The following is a 22,183-nucleotide window of genomic DNA, read 5'->3' as shown; positions in this document are numbered from 1 at the left end:
AATGGCCATATTCACACCATATATTTAAAGGACTGCAATGTCATGTCAAACAGCCACTGCTTCCCCGAAAGCCGCCTGGGAGCTGAAGTTTGTTAAGGGTGCTGAGAGTCGTTAGGAGATGACTACTCCTCTTACAGAACTACAATTCCCAGAGCTCCCTGTGAAGAGGGACTGACTGTTAAACCACTCTGGGAGCTGTAGTTCTGTGGAGGGAATAGGGGTATCGTAACGACTCTCAGCATCCTTAACATACTACAGCTCCCCAAATTATTTGGGGGTAGCACAGCTGTTCAAAGCAGCACCATAGTACTTTAAATGTATGGTGTGGATGTGGCCAGGGAACATTCATAGTGATTTGCTTGTGTGGGCATTTGCATACCTTCGCATTCATTCATCCCACACGTTTCAATGCATTTCCTTGTTACTTTTCTCATCTCAAAAGGGTCATCTTCAGGCTGCTGCTATTTTGCAAGAGGTATTTTATATATACCATAAGGAGATTGCAGAAGGAGGAAATCAATATATTGTTATTTTAACCCCTCTCCCTTTTGATTTCCTCCTCCTGCAATCTCCTTATGGAAAGGGGAATGCCGTAAAGCACTTTAAACCCATGAGAAAATGTGGGGGAACTCTGGAAGGAGAGACGAGAAAGTCAGGCAGATGGTGTGCAAAATATTTATTCATACTTCTCTTCTCCCCACCCCCTTTTCAAATCAGACTTCAGATCTGGGTAGTAGTGCATTTACTTGTAGCAAGCTCTTTCTCTCCCCCCACCCCCAGAAATTCTCCCCCCTATTGCATGCTCACCCCTGCCTGTTCATCTATAGACTTCATCTCTCCGAAGACAGGTGCATTTCCATTCGTAGCGGGACGGAACAATTTCAGCAGCCTGGTTGCAGCGAGATCTGGGGTGCTGTCACAGGCTACGTGCCAGAGATCTAATGCTCCCACAGCACAAAACGAAATAAACTCGCTTCCCAAATGGCACCCCTTGTGACAGGAAGGCACGTTTTGAAGCCAGCTGGAAAGTTTTAAAATTAAAACACTCAGGAACCCTTCCAGGCCTTAGCAGAAGGATGGTGGAGCCCATTAGCTGGCCTTGAGGTGTTGAGGGCTCCACCAAGGGTTTTCACCAAGCCCATCCCATTTGGAGGATTCCTGCTGGAGCACCCTTAGCAAAAGCTGCCTATAAATGGGGAGGGGGAGGGTTCCATCTCAGCCTGGGCAGAAGACGAAGAGCTCCACTCTCCCACCTGCTCAGGCTCCCCGCTTCAATCCCCAGTGCAGTTGAACACTGTCAAAGGTCCTCATAAAGGATCGGAAGATCAATCGAGGCCAAGGATGAGTTAACTGGCCATCTGGAGGGCGCAGCTGACCTCCTCAAGCAAATTTATCCAGGCGCCATGTGGCCTTCCCGTGTCTTAAGCCAAGACTGTTCATGCTCATTTAAGAAAATGAAAAATTTTGTTCAAAGATATGGCACAAGACAGACCCCGCTTTCTCTCTCTTTGGGTTTTAAGTGGAGCTCTCCTCCCCCCACCCACCAACCAAGTGCATTTGCTATTTTAAGAGCCAATCCACCCATTCAGGTGATCGGACTTCATGGCAAAATATACTTCCAAGCCTTTCTTCCCAACTACTAACTACAGCACAGAACTCTGCATCTTCCCTGCGCGCGCACACATACACACACTCCTGAGAATCCAGTAGTCGGCTGTCCCTGATCTAGACCAACCCCTGCTCTAGAAACCAGCTTCTGGAAACACAAAACCTGTGGGCCTGCACAGGACCGATTGCTCAGTCACTGTTCCATCGGGACCAAATGGGCACCTTGGCAATACAAGGGGGGGCAGAGGCAGGGTGATGGAAGAAAGGCAGGAGAAGGAAGCTGCCTGAACCCCATGGACTTTGCAGAGATATTAGGGCCTGGAGTTCCATCCGGGAATCTCCTTTAAGGCCAGAGATTCCTCAGCGCAGAGAAGACACATTTATAGAAACATAGGAAGGTGCTTTGACCCTTGATTGTTTCCTTAAATGATCATAATAATGCACGCAGACCTGCACACTGGTGTGCATTGGTGTGGACCTCCTGCGCACTCTCTCTCACACAGGAGCATAGGAAGCTGCTCTGTATACAAAGTCAGACCATCTAGCTCAATGTTGACTATACTGATTGACAGCGCCTCTCCACGGTCTGAGACAGTGTCATCCTTGGAGGCACCAGGGATTGAACTGGGACCTTTTGCCTGCAAACCACATCATCAAACACTGAGTGATGGGAGGATGCTGTATTTCCCTCCTTCCCTACAGTAGAATCCCAAAACCAGACCTCAACCACAGGTTAGATGGAAGGACTCCCAGGCCAAAGAAAAGGTGAAACCCCCCCCACCCCCCATCTCAGCCCCTCCCCGGTAAAAAAACTGAAGCACAGGGGGGTTACCCAAGGAGCTCGCAGAAAAACCAATTCCAAAGCAAGGGAACGAAGGAAGTTACAAAGCAAACAAGCCAACAAACCCAGCAACTCAAGAGCACGAGGAATGATCTGAAGGCATCAGATGCAGCTGCATCCATCATCACAGACGCAGCAGCTCTGCCGGAGGAACACAAAACTCTGGAATAGACACGGGTAAAGGGGTACCAACCCACCAACCCTCCCTCCCCCAAAAGAATACATAGACTCTCATGCCTATAAGGGGATCTCTGAGAACACAATTGCTAAGGGATCTCCCCCCACCCCTCTTTGGAGCTGAGCTGGGGGTGGGCACAGAGGGAATTCTAGGGAAAGGGGTGGCAGTTTGTTCGTTCCTGGGTCACAGATTGCCCCATTTGCCCTCCGGCCTCTTCCCGCAGGAGCCTAGCACGGGTCCTCGCTAATCTTGTTTTTGGCATCCGGCTGACGCATCGCTTCGGAGACGCGGCGCGCGGTCGCTGGGCTCCTGCGCTCCTGTGCGCCAGGTCAGCCCCCTCCCTTTCTCTCCGGCGATGTCTGCAGTTTTTGGCACTTCCAGGGCGGGCGTTGCAGAGAGAACTGGGACCGGGAAGCGGGAGGGGATTGCTACGGGGGAGGCGGGATCTGTGCCCCTAGAAGGTCGTAGGCAAAGATGTTCCAGAAGACAGCAAAGACCAGGAAGGTGGCGTAGGAGAGGAGCACCACCCACCAGCCGCACTGGTCCTGGAGGTTTTCCTCGTAGCTGCGGAGGATGGTCAGGCCCATGCTGATGCCCACAATCGCCCCTGCCAGGTGGGCCATGAAGCTGGGCTGGGGGCCCGAGGAGGGCAAGGGGGGAGAGAAACGCAGCCAGACGGCACGGCCCACCTCAGAGCTCACTGCGAGGGGAAAGAGAGAGATGAGAGATCACAACGGCTCGAGTCCCAAGCTTCTAGTCCCTTTGAGGCATGTCTCTCTGTCATTGCCCCTCCCCTCCTTTGGTGTGTGCATAGTGCCTTATAACATTTATATTAGAGGTGTGCATGTCCCCCTCCTGAGCAGTTTCAGGGTTTAATTGGGCCCAATCCAATTCAGGATAATCTGGGGCTGACCCAGCCTGGATCCGGGCCCTTGCACAGTGTTTAATTAGGGTTTCACACATGGGGTCAAGGATGCAGGAGGAAAGGCCTGCCTCCTCCCGCACCATGGAGAGAGACCAGTATACTTACTGCACACCAGGGCTAACACCATGCGCAGCAGTTTGTAAGGGCAACGCATCCCTGCCCAGTTCTGCGGAGAGAGAAACAGAATTAGATTTTTTCCTGCCCACAGCTTCTCCCGATACCTTTCTCTTCACACCCCCTTCCGTAAGAAGAGCCTGCAGGATCAGTCCAATGGACCTCCTGCAGTCTGTTCTTGCAGTGGCCGACCAGATCTAATGTAAAGTGAAACGATATCACGTCCACCAATAGTTACAACTCCAGGAGCCTTCAACCTGATCCTGAAATTCTTCTTCACGGTTTTGCCCTGGAATGGCACTGCTCAAGGGAAGCACACTTGGGCCTCTGCCACTGTCCAAGGCCACTGTGAGGCTGAATGACCCACCTCCCAGGAAGAATGTGAGGGCAAGGGGAAGGCCAGCCAGGCCCCAGCCATTGGCCAGAGAAGGAGCAGCCGCAGGGAGCTGGCTTCCTTGCTCGCTGCCAGAAACAGCACCCAGTTACACCAGCCAGCTGTCCCAGGACTGTAGGTCTGAGGAGGAGCACACTCTGTCTCCATCTGTTTACCTGGGAGGGGGTGCTAAAGAGGGCTGAGATGTTTGGGTTTGGGGGTTCTGTTGAGAGTCACTTGAAGGGTCATTTGGTTAAATGGCAGGGTGGATATCTTCCAAATGGCTAAATAAATACTCTTGCCCAGCAAGGTTTGGTTTAGTTTTTCATGATGCCGTTCTGTTATATAACCCCCCCCCCGCAATCCTTAATATAATTAAAATAATATTTTTTATTTGTCTAGCCAAGACCTGGGGACAAGAGGCAGGTATCGCCATGTTTGGCAGAATACCAAGGCATGAAGAAGTACAATTCATTTTGAAAAGAAACCATAGAGAGGGTCAGGGGAGGAACCCACTCCGCCCCCCCCCAAAAAAAAACACAGCTTGATGAGGACTGAGCATTCTCAGTGACCACAGAGTACAGAATGTCTGCTAGGGAAAATGAGAAACAAACAGAACCTCCCAGAAAACAAGGAGGAAAGTTGAGAATGGAATGGAGTATTCCTGAGGGGTACTGGCTGGCTGGCTGGCTAGAACCATGGAGCCACATGGCCCGGCAACATTTTGTTGAAGATTTCACTACAGAATCACCATATTGAAGCCCACCAAGCGCCCATCAAGTTCCCCTCCCCCATTCAGTTCAAAGTGGCATCCCACTCACCATGACAACGTTGGCCAGGTGAGCAGAGCAGAGCGCGTAGACTCCCCCCGAACCTCCAACCAAAGGTGCTCTCATGTCTGTAATGGAGACGGTCAGGGAACCTGAAAGGGAAATAGCAGGGAGAAATAGGATGGGGTTGGGCAGGGGCACCACAAACAAAAGGATTTTCATCACCTCAGCAACTTGACATGCATTTAGTTGCCAGCAAAAATATAGTCCAGACACCCCTCAGTAAATGATCAACACCCACGGTCCTCTCCCTGCGACACCCTTGCCTGTCCAAACCTCAAGGCATTCTTCACTTTATTTATTATATTTTAATACCACCTTGTCTTCCAAGGAACTCAAGGTAGTGTGCACAGTTCTTCTCCCCACGTCATCCTCACAACAACCCTGTGAGGTAGATTAGGCTGAGAGACGGCGGCTGCCTCAAGGTAACACAGCTAGAGCTCCATGGCTGAGTGGGGATTCGAACCCTGGTCTCCCAGGTCAACCCTCTAGCCATTACACCACACTGGTTCTTCTTGAAGGACTGCCTTCTCCAGCATGAAACCCTTTCGCACCCCACACATTAAACACCTGAACAGTCGTGGCTACCCCCTAAGAATCCTGGGAACTGTTCTCCTAACTGTTCACTCAGAACTCTTTAGAAACTACAGTTCCCATAATTCTTTGGGGGGGAGCCATGCCTGTTAAAATGGTATAAGGGTCTTTTCAACATATGGTGTGAATATGACCCACACAGGGTCAGCAATGTGATGCCCCCCCAGACTGCAACTCCCATCATCCCTTGGCAAATCTGGCTGGGGCTTATGAGAGTTGTAGTCCAAAACATCTGGGGCTTCCCTAGGTTGACAAAGACAAAGAATGGAGGAAGGGGGACAACAGAAATCTGACATGTTTAAACAATTTCAAATGGGTTCTCCCTGAAGATTTGAAACCCACCAATCTTCTTCGGTTTGTGGAGGGGAGACAATACCAGCCTCCCTTGGCCTGGCCTTAGGAAGCTGTGAAATGCTCTCCCCAGCGGCCACTGGGGCCAGCCCGGCAGATTTTGCTCTTTCCTTCCCTGCCCAGATGTACTTTGCTGAGACAGCAGCTTGGGAGAGGAGAGGCAGCGACTGATGAGGAATTGTTCACCCTCCATTTCGCTCTCCCTTCCACCACCACACCACCCCGCCTCTCCAAAAAAGACATGGATGGGTGAGTAATTCCAGCAGCTGCTCTAATTGCCCAGGGGCTCAGCAAATAAATAAATAAATAAATAAAGCTTGCAGTGACAGCCAATAAATACTCTCCCAAAGCACCATAATTTAGAGCCTGATTCCTCTTTTCCCCCAGCTGTCCTGGACAGGGACCACATGGGATTTGGTCAGACTGGGCTCTCCAGCAGAGACAGTGTGCGATAATGCAGGGATCTCTCTCTCTCTCTCTCTCTCTGTGTGTGTGTGTGTGTGTGTATGCGTGAAAGAGAGAGAGATTTATAGCCAGGGGAGACAGTCTCAATTTTTAGGGATTTAGACACCTCAGAGACAGAACCTTGGTTCACAGAACGCTGCTTATAAACTGTCTTGAAGGAAAGGTGATGGAACCAAAATGAAACCCCAACAATGGGTGTGTGTGTTGTGTGCTGCACCACAATTTAAGGCCTCATCTGCACCATACGTTTAAAGCAGTATCATCCCACTTATGGCTTCCCCCCAAATATCCTGGGAACTGTAGTTCGTTAAAGGTGCGGAGAGTTGTTTGGAGACTCCTGTGTTCCCGTCACAGAGCTACAATACCCAGAGTTCCCTGGGAAGCGAGAATGACTGTTAAGCCACTCTGGGGATTCTGAGGGTTGAGGACTGAGTGTGGCCCTCCAGGCCTCTCTACCTGGCCCTCAGAACCTTCCCCAGGCCTCACCCCTCTCTGGCTGTGCTGAATAACTCCCAGAGGGTCCTGGCCTGGCTGGAATGTGCCCCAGCCTGGAATGTGAATTCGGATGATGGAAGATAGAGAAAGGGGTGTGCAGAGACTAGCCTGCTGCACAAGGCCTCTTGCCCTTCCTACCCCTGGTGCAAGGCCCCTGGAAGGTTGCCCAGCAGGGAATGTGGCCCTCAGGCTGAAACGTCTTCCCCCACCCTGGGCGGGGTTTAGAGAAACGTGGAGAGCTGCGATCCATGCTCCCTCACCTGCCAGAACTCCTGCGAGGTAGAGGAAGCTGATGCGAAGGATGCCGTGGACCATCTCTAGGGGTACTCCGATCATCAGCTGCAAGAGGGCGTTGAAGCCCAGCTGCTCCAAACTGGAAAGAGACACGGAAAGGCAGTCAGCTCAGCAGCCAAGAATCCCAGGAGGGGACAGGCAACGTTCAGCTCACCTTGCCAGAAACGATGAGAGCTAGAAACTTGCCGTGTTGCTCCCTCCCCAAACCCTGTGATGTTCTCAGGTCTCGGAAGCTCTCAGGCCCAAACGTCACCTCCTGTTTTAAAGTTCTCTCTAGGTCTGCAGGTGCAGTTTGCCGAAATGAAGGAACCTCTCCTGCTGCCTCCAGAACCCAGAGGAATCTCACAGAATTGTAGAGTTGGAAGGAACCATGGGGACAATCTAGTCCAACCCCCTGCAATGCGGGAATCTTTTTGCCCGACGTAGGGCTCAAACCCACAACCCTGAGATTAACTGTCTCAGGCTGTACTGACTGAGCTAACCTGCAGTAGCAGTGGGCTGGTGCCCCCTGCCCATAGACACCTCCCCGCCCCCATCTGTACGCACATTGCAGAAATACAGAGTCAGCTTGCTCACTTGCACATCTCTCATCCAGGGAATGTTTCTCAGCTCGAGGGCCATGCTGCCAAACCAGGCAACCTTCTGGGGGCCACATGCCAAGGGTGGGCAGAGCGCCAAATGCAAATTCCACCTTTTACGCAGGAGGTTAGTTCCTACACTGACTCACTCACTCCTCTCTAGCCTCCATCATAGTAATTGAGTGGCACGATCAGAGTTCGGGGACACATTCCAGCCAGGCAGAAACACTCAAGAAAGGGGTGGAGCAGGGCCGGCGAGGGGCATGGCTACAGAGGGGGCGTGGCCTGCAGATAGTTCCGAGAGACAAACAGAGAGGTTTGGAGGGCTGTATTTGGCCCCTAGGCCTGAGGTTCCCGACCCCTGCTCTGCTGGAAGCAACGAGGGGCAAGACAAGGCAGACACTTACCCCACGTGCATGAACATGTAGGTGAGGAACCTCCAGGCACGAGCGCGGTGTCCCGGGTGGTACACAAGGGGGCTCTTCATGTACTCAGGGTGGTATGTCTGCAGGACCCACTTGTTCAGCCGGGCCCCATAGCAGAGGAATACGATGATCTAATAGAAACAAGGTGCGGGGAGGTTATTTAGGATTATCTACTATTGTGTCCAAATGGGTGTGAGGCTCCCCAGCACCTTGGCAACACCCAGAGATAAAATTGATAAAGCTGCCTTCCCTTCCTATGTCTCTAGTCCTCAAGAAAATAGCTGAAAATGCCTTAAACAGGTTGCGTCTAGGCTGGAAATGAACAGGAGACCAGAAAAAGTCACACAAAGCAGTACAGTGGTACCTCAGGTTACATACGCTTCAGGTTACATACGCTTCAGGTTACAGACTCCGCTAACCCAGAAATAGTACCTCAGGTTAAGAACTTTGCTTCAGGATGAGAACAGACATCGTGCTCCGGCGGCGCAGCAGCAGCAGGAGGCCCCATTAGCTAAAGTGATGCTTCAGGTTAAGAACAGTTTCAGGTTAAGAACGGACCTCCGGAATGAATTAAGTACTTAACCCGAGGTACCACTGTACTGGTCACTAAATTCTTCTCCTTTTTTTTTTTAAAAAAAAGCAATATGCTGGTCCTCAGGGTTGCAAATATATGACTGCAGGAAAGAAACAGGGTGGGGGCAATGCCTAGTCAAATCTCAAATGTCCAAATAGTTGGGGGGCGCAGAAATTGTTGGGGTTCAGCACCTTCTGCAGCACCTCCTCCTCCACCCATGAGTAGGCAAAGAATAATAAGTTGTGCAAAACTGGAATACAGCGGACGCTCAGGTTGCAAACGTGATCTGTGAGGGATGCACGTTCACAACCTGCAGTGTTTGCAACCGCATCTGCACACGTGCGGATTGCGATTCGGAGCTTCTGCGCATGCGCAACTGCCGAAACCCAGAAGTAACCCGTTCCGGTACTTCCGGGTTTTCAGCAGTCAGCAACCCGAAAAAACACAACCTGAAGCAGCTGTAACCCAAGGTATGACTGTAAACGAGATCCATTTGCAGCATTTTGTTTTATATCAGCAAGAATTCTTTTTATACATTTGATCAAAACAGAGGTGCATGCATGCAAGGAGAATTTCTCCAGCCGCAGAACCTGGCATCTCCCACAAGATGCTGATCAAGCTTTCTTTAAAAGCCTCTTCCCCCTAAGAGGAGGGCGCCCTCCACTGGCACTCAGGCAAACAGCAGGTCACCTCTCCACCCACCTGGGTCAGTGTGACGACTGCCATGAAAACCGGAGGGGGGCAGGTGCGGTGCTGGTAGAAGTACCACCTCCGGTCCATCTCGCAGGGAAGGATCTCATAGGCCACGTAGCGCACAAAGCGCTTGTAGAAGCCCAGGCCCGTCTCGTCCAGGAGCCCATCGCGGGGAAGCGCCCTCTGTCCGTTGGCGATGGCTCGCTTGAAGCTGCTCGACCGCTTGCTGCTGATCTGCAGAGAGGGACCACGTCACACAAAGAGGCAGGAGACATGCTCCCTGGAGCTCTCGGGGCGAACCAGCCCCACAGGCTCCAGCTCTCACCACCCCCACCCCCCAGCCAGCCAGTAAATGATGCTCTGTATTATTGCCCTTTCTCAGCACTGCTTAAAGCCTCCAGTCAGCTGCTAACCTTGCCTTGCAAATATATCCAAGATAAGTACTATGAGAAACTGGCAGCAAGCATTGAAAACAGCCTTACAGACACCCCTGTTAGGTAGGTCAGTTCTAATACCCTTTTGTCGCAGATGGGGAGCTGAGGCTAAGAGAGAAAGGCTGGCCTGGTGAGTTCGTAGTTTCAGAAGATATTCGAACGAGGAGACGCTGGCTTTTAAATAAAAAAAAGGTGGCTGCCGAGAGTTTTACTCCTGTTTCCCAGCTAAACGCGGACTGGCTTAAGGGAGGGAGACTCCATGTTTGGCCAGCAGGGGGCACTGTGGGGCCTGACCTTCCACCTGCTTCCCTGGTGCTTAAGGGCAAGCTCACTCAGTCCTTTGGGGCTGGATGATGAGCACCAAAAGACCTTGCTCAGGGAGATGTGCTGCATTCGGGAATTGAATTGCAGGTCACACGGTGTGCAGACGGAGCCTGCCTACTAATGCCTTCCTCCTTGCCTTACCATCTTGGCACTCAGCTGAGCCAATTAAGGAGAAATTATTGACTATTAAGTATTCAGAACTGGATAGCTGGTGCAGCCTAAATGCTTTTTAACAAAGAACTTAGGAAGAAAAGGAGAGAATTGGATATTATCCCTTTAATTGGACTCTCCCTCCCCCTTCGCTATCCAAGATTACAGGAGGGGGAGATTCTACATATACTGGGTCTTTCTCCAGTGAAACCTTCCCCTATAGGAACCCACAGGGTGACCTTGGGACAGTATCTCTCAGCCTAACCTACCTCGCAAGGTTGTTGTGATGGAGAGGGAGATCAGTGGATATGTCTGACTTCTACAAAATCTTACTGGCTTCAAAATTTGGCAAAATATTTTGCACTCCTGCTCAAGCCAGGCAGGCAGGCAGGCAGGCAGGGAGGGAAAGCACATTCGAGTGGAAAAGAGAGGCATGAAGTTTTATAATTATATTTAGGTAAAGGTAAAGGGACCCCTGACCATTAGGTCCAGTCGTGACCGACTCTGGGGTTGCGGTGCTCATCTCACTTTATTGGCCGAGGGAGCCGGCATACAGCTTCTGGGTCATGTGGGCAGCATGACTAAGCCACTTCTGGCGAACCAGAGCAACGCATGGAAACGCCGTTTACCTTCCCGCCGGAGTGGTACCTATTTATCTACTTGCACTTTGACGTGCTTTCGAACTGCTAGGTTGGCAGGAGCAGGGACCGAGCAAAGGGAGCTCACCCCATTGCGGAGATTCAAACCTTCTGATCAGCAAGTCCTAGGCTCTGTGGTTTAACCCACAGCACCACCCATATTGCATTTATATTGCCCCTTTCCTCCAAGGAGCTCCTGGTGGCTGACATTGGTTCTCTTCTTCCTTATGTTGCCCTCACAACATCCCTGTGAGGCGAGTTAGGCTGAGAGACTGTGACTGTCCCAAGGCCCACCCAGTGGGCTTCAATTTGCAGACCATCATTTGCAGGGAGCGTTTGTTACGTCCAGTACTTGTGATGTTAGACAGGCACCTTCATCCTACAGCTTTCTTTGCTCAAACAAGCTTACCTACAAAAAGTCTGCTTTTATTGCTCTTTCCAATTAATGCTTTGTGTGAACTTGCTTACTGATTCTTATTTTATCTTAAGAGGTATAGGTCGGAAATCCTGCAGAATCACAAGCGGTGATGCAGCCACAACTACGGTGGCTGCCAGGACTCATGCCACTGACCAGGTCTACCAGCTCCTGATAGCAGATCTGTCCCTCGTCATTGCTCTGTGCCAATGCCACCAGCATCTCCAGTTTTGCGGGGTCCAGAGGCAGTTCATGGCTGTGTACCAGGCTGGCGAAGGTCTCCACGCCAATGAAACCGGTGTTTTCAGGATCAAGCTGTTGAAGAATCAGCACTGGGCATTAGCGACAATGAATAAGCTGGAAATCAAGAGTGGTGATCCATCTCAGAAGGGCTATTTATTCTGTGCAAGGACAGAATTTGATACTGGATGAAGAATTCCGTATCCCTAAATTATTGCTGGTTGGTTAGCTCCCAGCCCCTGACAACCTCAAGTTCCTAGCCATTTTTTTATTATTGCATTTATATTCCACCTTCCCTTCCAAGGAGCTCATTGTTTCCCACCTTCTGCACAACAACCCTGCAAGGTAAGTTATAGGCCGAGACTGTGGCTGTATTCGCAAGGCAGTTTCGTTTGTTTTCCTGACGTTTCCCTGTTCTGCATTACATTTGAACTTTCACACCATGTAGAAGTCACTTTGGGAAAACTAACGGACTACAGTGCATGTTTAGAGCTCATTTCTGTGTTATTTTTGATTCCAGAAAAATTCCGTTTGCAGCTCCCTTGACCCAGAAAATTGTGGGAGTAAAGTGACAGAATTTTGGGGTCCTATACCAGCATAGAGTTCTTCCCTGTCAGTTTCATGGGGCAATTGTGGGGGGACAGAAGTAGACACATGCAGAAAGGGTGGAGGTGTTAACGGAGAAAGAGGTTAGCTGCGGTGTTCACTGATGTTCGTTTTTCTATGTCACAACGTGCTTACTTGGCGTGAATGAAATTTAGAGTGACAGGCTAGTATGTCGGTCCAAAAGCCACAGTTCCATGATGCAGCAGGTACTGCAACATGAAAGACACATTAGAAAATGGGACAGAAGCTGCAGCATTATAATCAAGAAAACTAAGGCAATATACACCACACTTGAATGCACCCTTTGGCTGTTTTCATGACTGAGTGGGGGTTTGAACCCTGGTCTCCCATTTCCTAGTCCAACACACTAACCACTACACCATGCTGACCATGGGGCTTGGTTGACACTTTCAAGCCTGTGACCGGAGCAATTTTGCAATCCAGAACTTTGAAGGTAAGTAGGGGATACATTGAACCAGGTGTAAATCTGGCTTCAACATCCTGCATAGCTCCTTGCCTGATTCAGTAAGTAGCAGTGATCCACAGGTAAAAGGCAGGCAGGCAGGCATTGAATCAGTAAGCAGCGCAGTCTGAGTGTTCATAGACTCATAGAATTGTAGAGTTGGAAGGGACCCCAAGGGAGGTGGAGGTGGCGAAAGTGCAAGGAGATGAAATCTTAAGGATGAGCAAAAATAAATTTGATTGCCCTAACACACTTTGAAATGCATTCCTCCTTCACGTGCCCTTAAAAAACAGACCACTGTGTCCTCAACCGTACTCTGTAGCCAAATGAATCTATTATTCAACATAAATATAATCAACTTGGCTCATCTGCATAATTTTTTTTGACACACACACACACACCAACAACAATCAATCTTCCATCCAAGACATTAACGCAACAGCTGAAAGTGCCTGTTGCAACAGTAAGCCAAAGAATTATTTTAACAAACAGCTCAATAAACAGCTTTTGTTGAGTAATGCTGTGCCAAAAATCTCTCCTGACCATCTTCCATTTGCATTTGAAAATTAGCAAACAGGAGATAACATTCTGGGGGACATAGGAAGCTGCCTCATACCAAATCAGACCATTGGTCCATCTAGCACAGAGCTGTCTACACTGGCTGGCAGAGGCTCTCCAGGATTCCAGACAGGGAACATTCCCAGCACTACACTGGGAACCAGGGCTAGCACTGCTAACGGAGGCGATGACTTCATGAGTTGGCTTCAGTAGATCTAAACATGTATGATAGTTGGTTTCCGAAAGGTTTCTGGGCACTGGTCAACTCACTTCTCAAAATCAAGCAACCTGCCTCATATGCAGTGTTGAAACCCAAATTGATTTTCCCCTTAAGCATTTCATGAGAATCTCAGCTTCATTTATTTGTTGTTGTTTTTTAATGGTATCTATCTGCTTAGGCACCCACCCTTCTAAAAAAAGAGAAAATGCATATCCATAAAAGAAAAGAAAAAAGGCTGTATAAAATTTTCTTGCACTAATTGGAGCAGCTAAGATATATGTACAGATGCACATTTTACAAGAGGAGTGTAATTTATAATTTAAACTGTGTTTGAAAGACATCTCCCCGATGCGGAGAAGACTGTGACCAGGTGAGCTGTGTGCCCAATGGCTCAGTCTGCTACCCACATGCTCAAACCATCGATGGGCAACTTCGCAGCCCCTCCTGCTCTCCTTTCTTAAGGTTCTTTAAACTAAACTTAGACTGGGCGGCCCTTCCGATAAGAGGACTGTCTGCTGCAAAGTAGGACACAGTGGAGACATGACTGAAAGTGTCTCTGGGGGCCATTATAGCCTCCCCAAGGCATTTCTGCTAATCAACATGACTAACCCACCCTGAGATGTGTGGCTATTTTTGTATCTGGAAAGAACTATTTTCCACTTGTAAGGCCGTCTTCAGGAATGTCAAGAACTGCTGAACGAGAGAGAGGGAGTTTAGGGAAACAGGCTGTCATGCACACCCCAATCTCTGAGTAGTAAGAGACTCCAGAGATTCCGACACTTACCCAGGGCTTGGATCCCTTGGAGTGAAGGTCAGAGGAGTCTGTGTTGTCTTTGGGGTATATAATTTACTTACATATATCTGTAACATGAGCATAGGACAGAGGGGCTTACAGCATGAGCACTCCAACAGATCTTACCTCTCCATTGTTCCCAGGGAGATTCCCAAGCCATAGCGTTGGGTTCAGCACAGAGCAAGACAAGCCTCTGCGTCTATAGCTTCTAGCATCAGCCAAAAATGCATGAGCGCACATACACACAGAGCTCTCTTGGCATATTTTTATCCCTCCTATGGCATCCAGCCAGATGAGGTGGGAAAAGGCCCAGCCACTTGTCTCTATGGCAACAGGGTAACCTCCTTGGACATGTAAATGGCAGCACTTAGCTGGCCACTTCACACCATTATCTTACAAAGAGTCTGGTCTGACTGGTTTCCTTTATAGTTTCCCTTATAGATTCTAACCTCAGGGATACAGAATCATAGGTTTAGAAGTGACCCATGGCCACCCCCTGACTGACACCCCCTCCCCAACCTATAACACTATATCATTTTTGTGCTCATCTGATGAAGTAGACTTGAATCCACAGAAGCTTATACCACAAAAAAGTATATACAGTGGTAACCTCAGATTACATACACTTCAGGTTACAGACGCTTCAGGTTACAGACTCCGCTAACCCAGAAATAGTACCTCCGGTTAAGAACTTTGCTTCAGGATGAGAACAGAAATTGTGCTCCGGTGGCGCAGCAGCAGCAGCGGGAGGCCCCATTAGCTAAAGTGGTGCTTCAGGTTAAGAACAGTTTCAGGTTAAGTACAGACCTGCGGAACGAATTAAGTACTTAACCCGAGGTACCACTGTATAATAAAATGGATTAGTCTATATTGCTATTTTGTTCTGTTGGTGGGAGCGGGGGAATACACACACAAAATAATCTAAGGTGGAAGGTTTAGCCAGAAAGAAAAGCACCCCTTGAAAACCCTGCCCAGGGCACCCAAAGTGCCCACGGTTCCAAGCATGTGGCAGAGCTAGTAAAACAAAATTATTCTACACATTACATTGTCTTTGCCATTTTATCCCTCCAGGGAAGAGAAGGCACAGAAAAGAGAACAAGCTGGCAATGTCATTGAGAAATGGGCAGGACAGGAAATGCTTGGGTGGGAGGGAAGGAGGAACACACAGAGAGAAATGTCATCAGGTTTGAGCAGCAGGAAAGCACTCTGTCCTCACCTGCCCATCTCCCAGCACAAGGAAGTCCTGGCTGCTGAAAGTCAGCTACTAGTAGTTTTCAGGGTCCAACAGCATGCAAGGGCGTCTGAACTATAGCCATGCCAAACGTGGGGCTGTCAATACCTGGAAATATATTGCCAAGGACAAAAACATGCTCTGGGGGCGGAGGTTGCCCCAAGCTAAGAACAAGCCTTCATTTTGCCACATGCATTGCAAGCCGTGCCTTCCCCACACCGCAAACAAGAATCAGTCCCTCTTGTGACTTGGTGGGTTGCGCTGTCTAGTGGTGGAGCATTTAGCAAGGGGGTGGGGGAGAATCCATTGCATCTTAGGAGGCCTCCAGACTGTTTCGCTAGAGGGATTCGGGTGCAACCAAAAATGTAGGTTTGCACAATTAAAGTGGGTTAAAAGCGGTCCATCGTATCAAATCCACTTTGAAAAGTGATGGGCCAAACGCCAAAAGTCTGAGTAGGTCATACAACTCCATGCACTTTCTCCCTTGGAGGGAGCATAACCCGAGCAAGCCTTGGGCTCACTTCCCATACCTAGGATCCACAGCGCCTCCACCTTGTCAGGTTTCAGCTGCAGCTTCTTGGGCCCCATCCAGTCCATTATTGCATCCCCACTGGTTCAGCACTTGGACAGCATCCCCTGACTCTTCTTTGCCCAAGCAATTGAGCGTTACTGTTTCTACCAAACCCAACAGAACTTTTTAAAAAAACCAAAAACACACACCTTCAGGGATAGTAAGCTGCTGCTCTATTCAGTGCCTGCTGTTTCATTAATTCTGCATTTATGCCTTTAGGGTTTGTTTGCTTTTAAGTCGCCTGCAACTGCTGCCATTACAGTCTTGCTGCTCTGTTTCCTTGCCATGTTGTTGAAGGCTGTTTGTTTTTAAGGTTATAATGTTAGCCACTTTGGAAAATTTTCACCCAGTGGCGGAAGTGGGAAGAAAATACCTTATAGTATGGTTGGGGGACCTCAAAGGGCCAAATTCAGACTGCCCGGCCTCTCTCTCTCCAGGCCAAACCTGAGTTCCCCACAACCATCTGTGAGCCTTGTCTTTCCCCCCCCCCAAGCCACACCCCTCTCCAGGCAGACACCCTTTCCCCAGGCCACACCCACTCATCAGTCACACCCTCTTTCCTCAAGCCACACCCCTCACTGCCCCTGATTTGCCCCCTGCTTGAGTGTTTTTGCCTGGCTGGAAAGTGTCCTTGAATTCTGACAATGCCTCTTGCTTTGGAGGATAGAGAGGGCATGTGTCTGTAGAAACCAGCCTCCTTTACACATTCCTTTAAAATTTGCATTTGTGGCTCTGCCCAGTTTTGCCCCAGGCCCCGCCCACCAAGGTTGCCCAGTAGGGAATGCAGCCCCAAGGCTAAAAAAGGCTTCCGTGTCCCTGCATTACAGCATGGAATGAAACAAGAGAAGGACGAGTCGCATGTCAGCACTCCTGAATCTCCTGCTTAGGGGCTGACCCTGCTGCAGGGTCTTCTCTTGATCCTGCAGGGGCTACCCTAATGCAGAGTAAATTCCGGGATGCTGACAATTAAAGCCCCACTGCTCCTAGCAGCTGCTTTTCCTCTCTCCCTTGGGAGGTCACTGGGGGATAGTGGAAGCCGTTCATGTGGATTATTTAGGTCAGCATATTATAAAGCTAGTCAGCTGCCCCTGCTGTAGCCAGCTGCTCTTTCCTCTCTGCCTTGCCCCGGCAGAGCATCACCCAGCACATGCTAACCACAAAGTACTGTAACTTACACGAAACTTGCAAGTACAGCCACGCACGTTCCTGCATTGCAGTTCACAGGCATGTTGTTCAGACTCCTGCTGGAGAGGCACTGCCGGTCAGTGTGGGCAATAGTAAGCTGCATGGACCAGTGATCTGACTCACTATAAGGTAGCTTCCAGTGCTCCTACAAGAAGTTCACCCGCTCCCTTTCACCACACACAACTTGTTGTGTGAGTCAGGCACATCAGTGGCAGCTAATCTTTGTGTCCCTCCAGACGTTGTTAGAATCAACACCCAGCACTCCTGATCATTCGCCGTGCTGGCTGGGGCTGATGGGACTTGGAGTCCAGCAACATCTGGAGTGCCAGAAGTTAACTGCTCCCTGCTTAGATTAAATACCCAGCTTCATGGAGTTCTGTGCTAACACAAAACTTCATCTCTGCCCCCCCTGCCCCAAAAAAGTGTGCTTTGAGAGGACTGAGCCCAGGTCATGCAGTAAGTTATCTTTATAGGAAGGAGAATAGGGTAAGCTCATTCCTCCCCTCGCATCAGCCCCTGTGACTGAATAAACCAGGGAACAAAACTGTATTAGATCAGCTGAGTCAGTTGAATTTCTAATTTTGTTTTGTTTGTTCACATAACAGTGATATGGTGTGTGTGTGTACACAAGCTTTACTGTTCCCATTTCACAGTTGGGAATACTGAGGAAGAGCTGTTATAAACTTGTCCAAGTTATAATTCTAAACCTACTAGGGAAATAAGCATTCAATGTCGTGAGAGTAAACAGTGCTTAGGACTGCTATTCCCATTGTGCAATCCTACGGATGCTTCCACAGAAGTCTCACTGACTTCTGCACTTCTTACGCCCAAGCAAGTGTGCACAGGATCTGCAGTCCCAACTATCTTATAGCAAAGATTTTATCTTCCAGAATTCTATGTGACTCTCACCTTAAGGATGGTGTGAAGCTCTAGCTGTGTTGCTCTCCAGTTAATGGAGAAAGACTGTAGCTGAATGGTAGAGCATCTGCCTTGCCCCCAGAAGGCCTCTGGTTCGATTTCCGGGTAAGGCTTGGAGAGCTGCTGCTAGTCAGTGTATACAATACTAAGCCAGATGGGCTGAGGGTCTGGCTAAGGCGGCTCATGTGTGTTTGTGGGTCATAGTATGCTGCCCAACTAATATAAAATCTGGGGCTCATCTACTGGTCCAGAAGCAGTAATGATATACTCCAGTTTTCACCACCAGGTCAAAGCCACTTGTTCACATTGAGATTGAATGCAGTCCCATAATAATATTACAAAGAGCTTTCAATAAGATCATAAGAGGAGCCGGCTGGATCAGACCAGTGTTCCATTCAGCCCAGCATCCTGTTCTCACAGTGGCCAACCAGATTCCTATGGAAAGCTCATAAGAAGGATCAGAGAGCGCAACAGCTCTCCGCTCCACAACAGCACTCGAGCATTTCACACCCGTTATCTCGGCAACACTTACAACAGCCCTGTGAAACAGGCTGGGGGTACCCATGTCCCCATGCTGCTGATGGACGGTGCCAAGACAGACAGCATGGCGACTCCTCAGCCCACCACCTGAACTCTTAGCCAAGGTGCCATTTGAAGCAGGGGCTGTTCTGGGCTTTGCAGTCGCTGCCTTGAGCCAAACCGCTATGCCAGCGCTCAGCTCAGGAACAACAGCAGATCCCGGCAGATCTTACGAAGGGATCCTTCACAGGCAGCCAAACAAACGGTCACTTTGACAAAACGAAATATGCCATGGAGGTTTTGGGGGGTGGGTTTGCCTGAGAGGCCGCTGACTGAACTGGACACAGGGGTGACAGAAGTACAATCGGCCCAGTCTCCAGCAAGAGAATTTCAGCTGCTCCGAAGACAAGGTTTTGAGTTCCTTGCAAAGTCACCAAAAGGTAAGACTCAGGATAGCTCAGTCAGTAGAGCAAGAGACTCTTACTCTCAGGATTGTGGGTTCCAATTCTATGATGGGGAAGAAATTCCTGTGTTGCAGGGGGTTGGACTAGATGACCCTCGTGGTCCCTTCCAACTCTGCAATTCTATGGTACCCAAGAAGGCAGTGGTCCCACTAAGACTCAGAGCCCTGATTCCATCAGTGGGGAATCCACAGATCCTGTCATTGCTGCAAACACATTTTTGTCCCCCTGCCAGGCATACTGCCCTGGGCTTCAGCCATGTTAGTGGCGGTGTTGTCTAGTGGTTACAGCACCAGAGCAGGACATGAGGGACCAAGGCTCAAATCTGCACTCATCCCAAGTAATCTTGGGCTAGGCAATGTCTCTCGGCCTAACCTACCTTGCAGAGTTATTGTGAGGATAAAATGGGAAGAGGGAAGAACTACGCACAAAACCTTGAGCTCCTTTAGGAAAAGGTGAAATATAAATGCAATAATGAATATATAAATGAGCAACCCATCTATTTTTCAGTACAAACTCGTGCCAGTTCTTCCTTGGTCTCAGAACCTTTAGGCTGGATAGGCATGGGACAAGGGACAAAGGCAACAGCAAAGATGGGTTGCCCACCAGCGGCAGTGATTCAGCCCGTGAAGGCTGGCTCTATGCTCTCTGGATCAGCTGCGGGCAGTGCTGGAGGTCATGTCTGCACTATGCATTTAACACACTCTCAGACCACTTTAAACAGTTATGTCTCACCACCACCAAAATATCCTAGGAATTGTAGTTCATTAAGAGTGCTGAGGGTTGTTAGGAGACCACATGCAGAACTACGGTTCCCAGCACCCATAACAAACTACAGCTCCCAAGATTCTTTAGGGGAAGCCATGACGGCTAAAGTGGCAAGGGAGTGGTTTGAATGCATGGTGCAGGTTTTCACGTTAGGTGACCTCTGGGTCATGGAGCAACACGATAAATGCCAATAGGAAGACCACAGATCTGAAAGCTGGGGGTGGGGCAACACCTGTCTAAATCTCCCACCCCACCAAATAAATAAATGAAAATTCCAGGCAAATCCCTTATGGCTCCATGCTGAAATAACCCATCACCATCTAAATGGGCCCCTGCCACCCTCCAATCGGAAGGTGCTCCTGGACGGCTCTACCTAGTCCTCACCCCGCCCATGCCTGTCCATTTCCTTCCCTGCCTCCTGCACCCTGAAGCTGGAGTATCTCCTGGTTGGCACAGCCACACGTGGCCCGGCCAAAGCGATGCCAAGGCAAGCAGCGGGAGGGCTGGCACCGTGCCCGCCTGACCCCACACCAGCAGTCGCTTTTCCGGGGCACTGCAACCTGTTTGCCCAGCTGCGACCCCCTCCCCTCCACGAGATGCCACTGTCACTGCCCGCCCCCCATCCCCGCCACCCCCTTTCCTCCCCACCCCACCCCCCATGCCAAGGGGAGCCTGCCGGCAGCGACGCTGCCGTGGAAACGGCGCCTCATCCCGCCTGGCTCACCTGCTCCTGGATGAGCTGCAGCAACGAGCTTCTATCCATATACCTGCTGGGCTGGACGGCGGAGGGAGAGGAGGACAGCGGAGGAGCGCGAGGGCGCACGGGCGGCGGCGGCGGCGGCGGCGGCACTAGCACCACCGGCGGCTGCCTTGCCTTCTTTCCCCCGCCGGGAAGGCGACCGAGCAGCAGCGGGACCAGCAGCAGCAGCAGCCCGGGTTCCCGAGGCGAGTGGCAGGCAGCGAGCCGGGCAGGCGGAGCCTAGGGCAGCCCGGCGGGGCGGGGAGAGGCGAGGCGAGGGAGGCGCCCGCTGCACCTCGGGCGGCGCGAGGGAGGGCGTTGCGCAGGAGCGGCGGGCGGGCAGGCAGGCAGGCAGGCAGGCAGGCAGGCAAGCGCCGCTTCTCCTCGCTGCTGCTGCTGCGAACAGGGACGGATGGACGGGCGCCCGGCGCACGCAGCAGCAGCAACAGCAGCAGCGCTGCAGCCCCCTCTGGCGCCCTCGCGAAGCGGCGCAGGGAGAAGAGGAGCGCGCGGCGGGCCACCCGGAGCCGCAGCGGCCGGCGGCGCCCGCGGAGGGAGGGAGGGAGGCTCGCTCGGGCCCGCCTCTTTCTCCCACCCGATTGGCGGGGAAGGGATCCCAAAGGACAGGGGCGGGGTGGAGAGCCCTTTCCCCCCTCCTTCCAGCCCGAGGGCCGCATTCCCTCATGGGTAACCTGCCCCGGGCCACATGCCGGCAGAGGGCAGGGCCAGAGACGAAAGTGGGCAGGACAACAGGTGCAGTCCGTGCACGGTAAGGGGCGTGGTCCAGCCAGGCAAAAATCAGAAGAGGAGGGGGGCATTTCTCTCCAGCAAGAGGAAGGATCACACTTTAGGGTGCGATCCAGTCAGGCAAAAGCAGGTGAGGAGGATGGAGAGCGTTTCTGGAGGCTTAGGGAAGAGTCCCAAGGGCCAGATACAGAGGCCTGGAGGGCCACTGGTCCCTCATCACTGTTATAGAACATCTTGAACTAAGAAGTGTGCATGAACACGAAAACTCATACCTAGAACAAACTTAGTTGGTCTCTAAGGTGCTGCTGGACAATTTTTTAATTTTGGGGGTGGAGAAGGCTTGAGTGCCCGACGCATGTAGGGACCAAGTTGGTCTGGGGCTAAGTTTAGATCTTGGCCACAATATCGTATTAATATTATTTGGGCACACTTAAAAGGTTTGCATACATTATCTTCCCAGCAATGCACTACACAGTGCCGAGGCAGAATTAGGGCAGCGGGACCTGTTCCTCCACAAGGGGTGCTGAGCCTTGGGGGTGCTGCAGGGCAGAGCAACTATGCCATCATGAATTGAGCAGAATGGAAGACAGTAGGCAAGAGGGCAATGAATTTTTGCCTTGCACAGGGCACTGCTGAAATTTGAAAGACCGTAGCCCGCCCCTGTACAGTGGGCCAAAATGGTAGGTGGATCCTGCAACAAAATATTGCAGCACGTCCTCACCTCCTAGCAGAAGTGTTCCTGTTCAAGACGCCATCTATTGTGCCTGCCATCAAGATGCTGGTCTTATCCTCTTCCCACCTCTCCAACTGGCACTCAATATTTCATGGCTACCGACAAGTAGAACAGTCCTGGCTCCCCACTGCC

General features: G+C 50.7%; 1 protein-coding gene across 1 annotated transcript; it reads right to left on the bottom strand.

The window, feature by feature from the left end:
- Positions 1–2,289: 2,289 nt before the first annotated feature.
- On the bottom strand, positions 2,290–21,479 carry RHBDL1 (rhomboid like 1). The gene is given in 10 exon segments (XM_081839792.1): positions 2,290–3,327; positions 3,658–3,718; positions 4,861–4,961; positions 7,035–7,147; positions 8,054–8,202; positions 9,348–9,572; positions 11,456–11,614; positions 20,600–20,966; positions 20,968–21,148; positions 21,151–21,479. Coding segments are annotated over 10 exon segments (1,734 nt in total). The 5' UTR covers positions 21,257–21,479; the 3' UTR covers positions 2,290–3,055.
- Between the last annotated feature and the right edge of the window lie 704 nt (positions 21,480–22,183).

This window comes from Podarcis erhardii (assembly GCF_964252035.2).
Source record: "Podarcis erhardii genome assembly, chromosome: 14".
NCBI lineage: Eukaryota > Metazoa > Chordata > Lepidosauria > Squamata > Lacertidae > Podarcis > Podarcis erhardii.
This window is presented reverse-complemented; position numbering and strand designations above follow the sequence as displayed.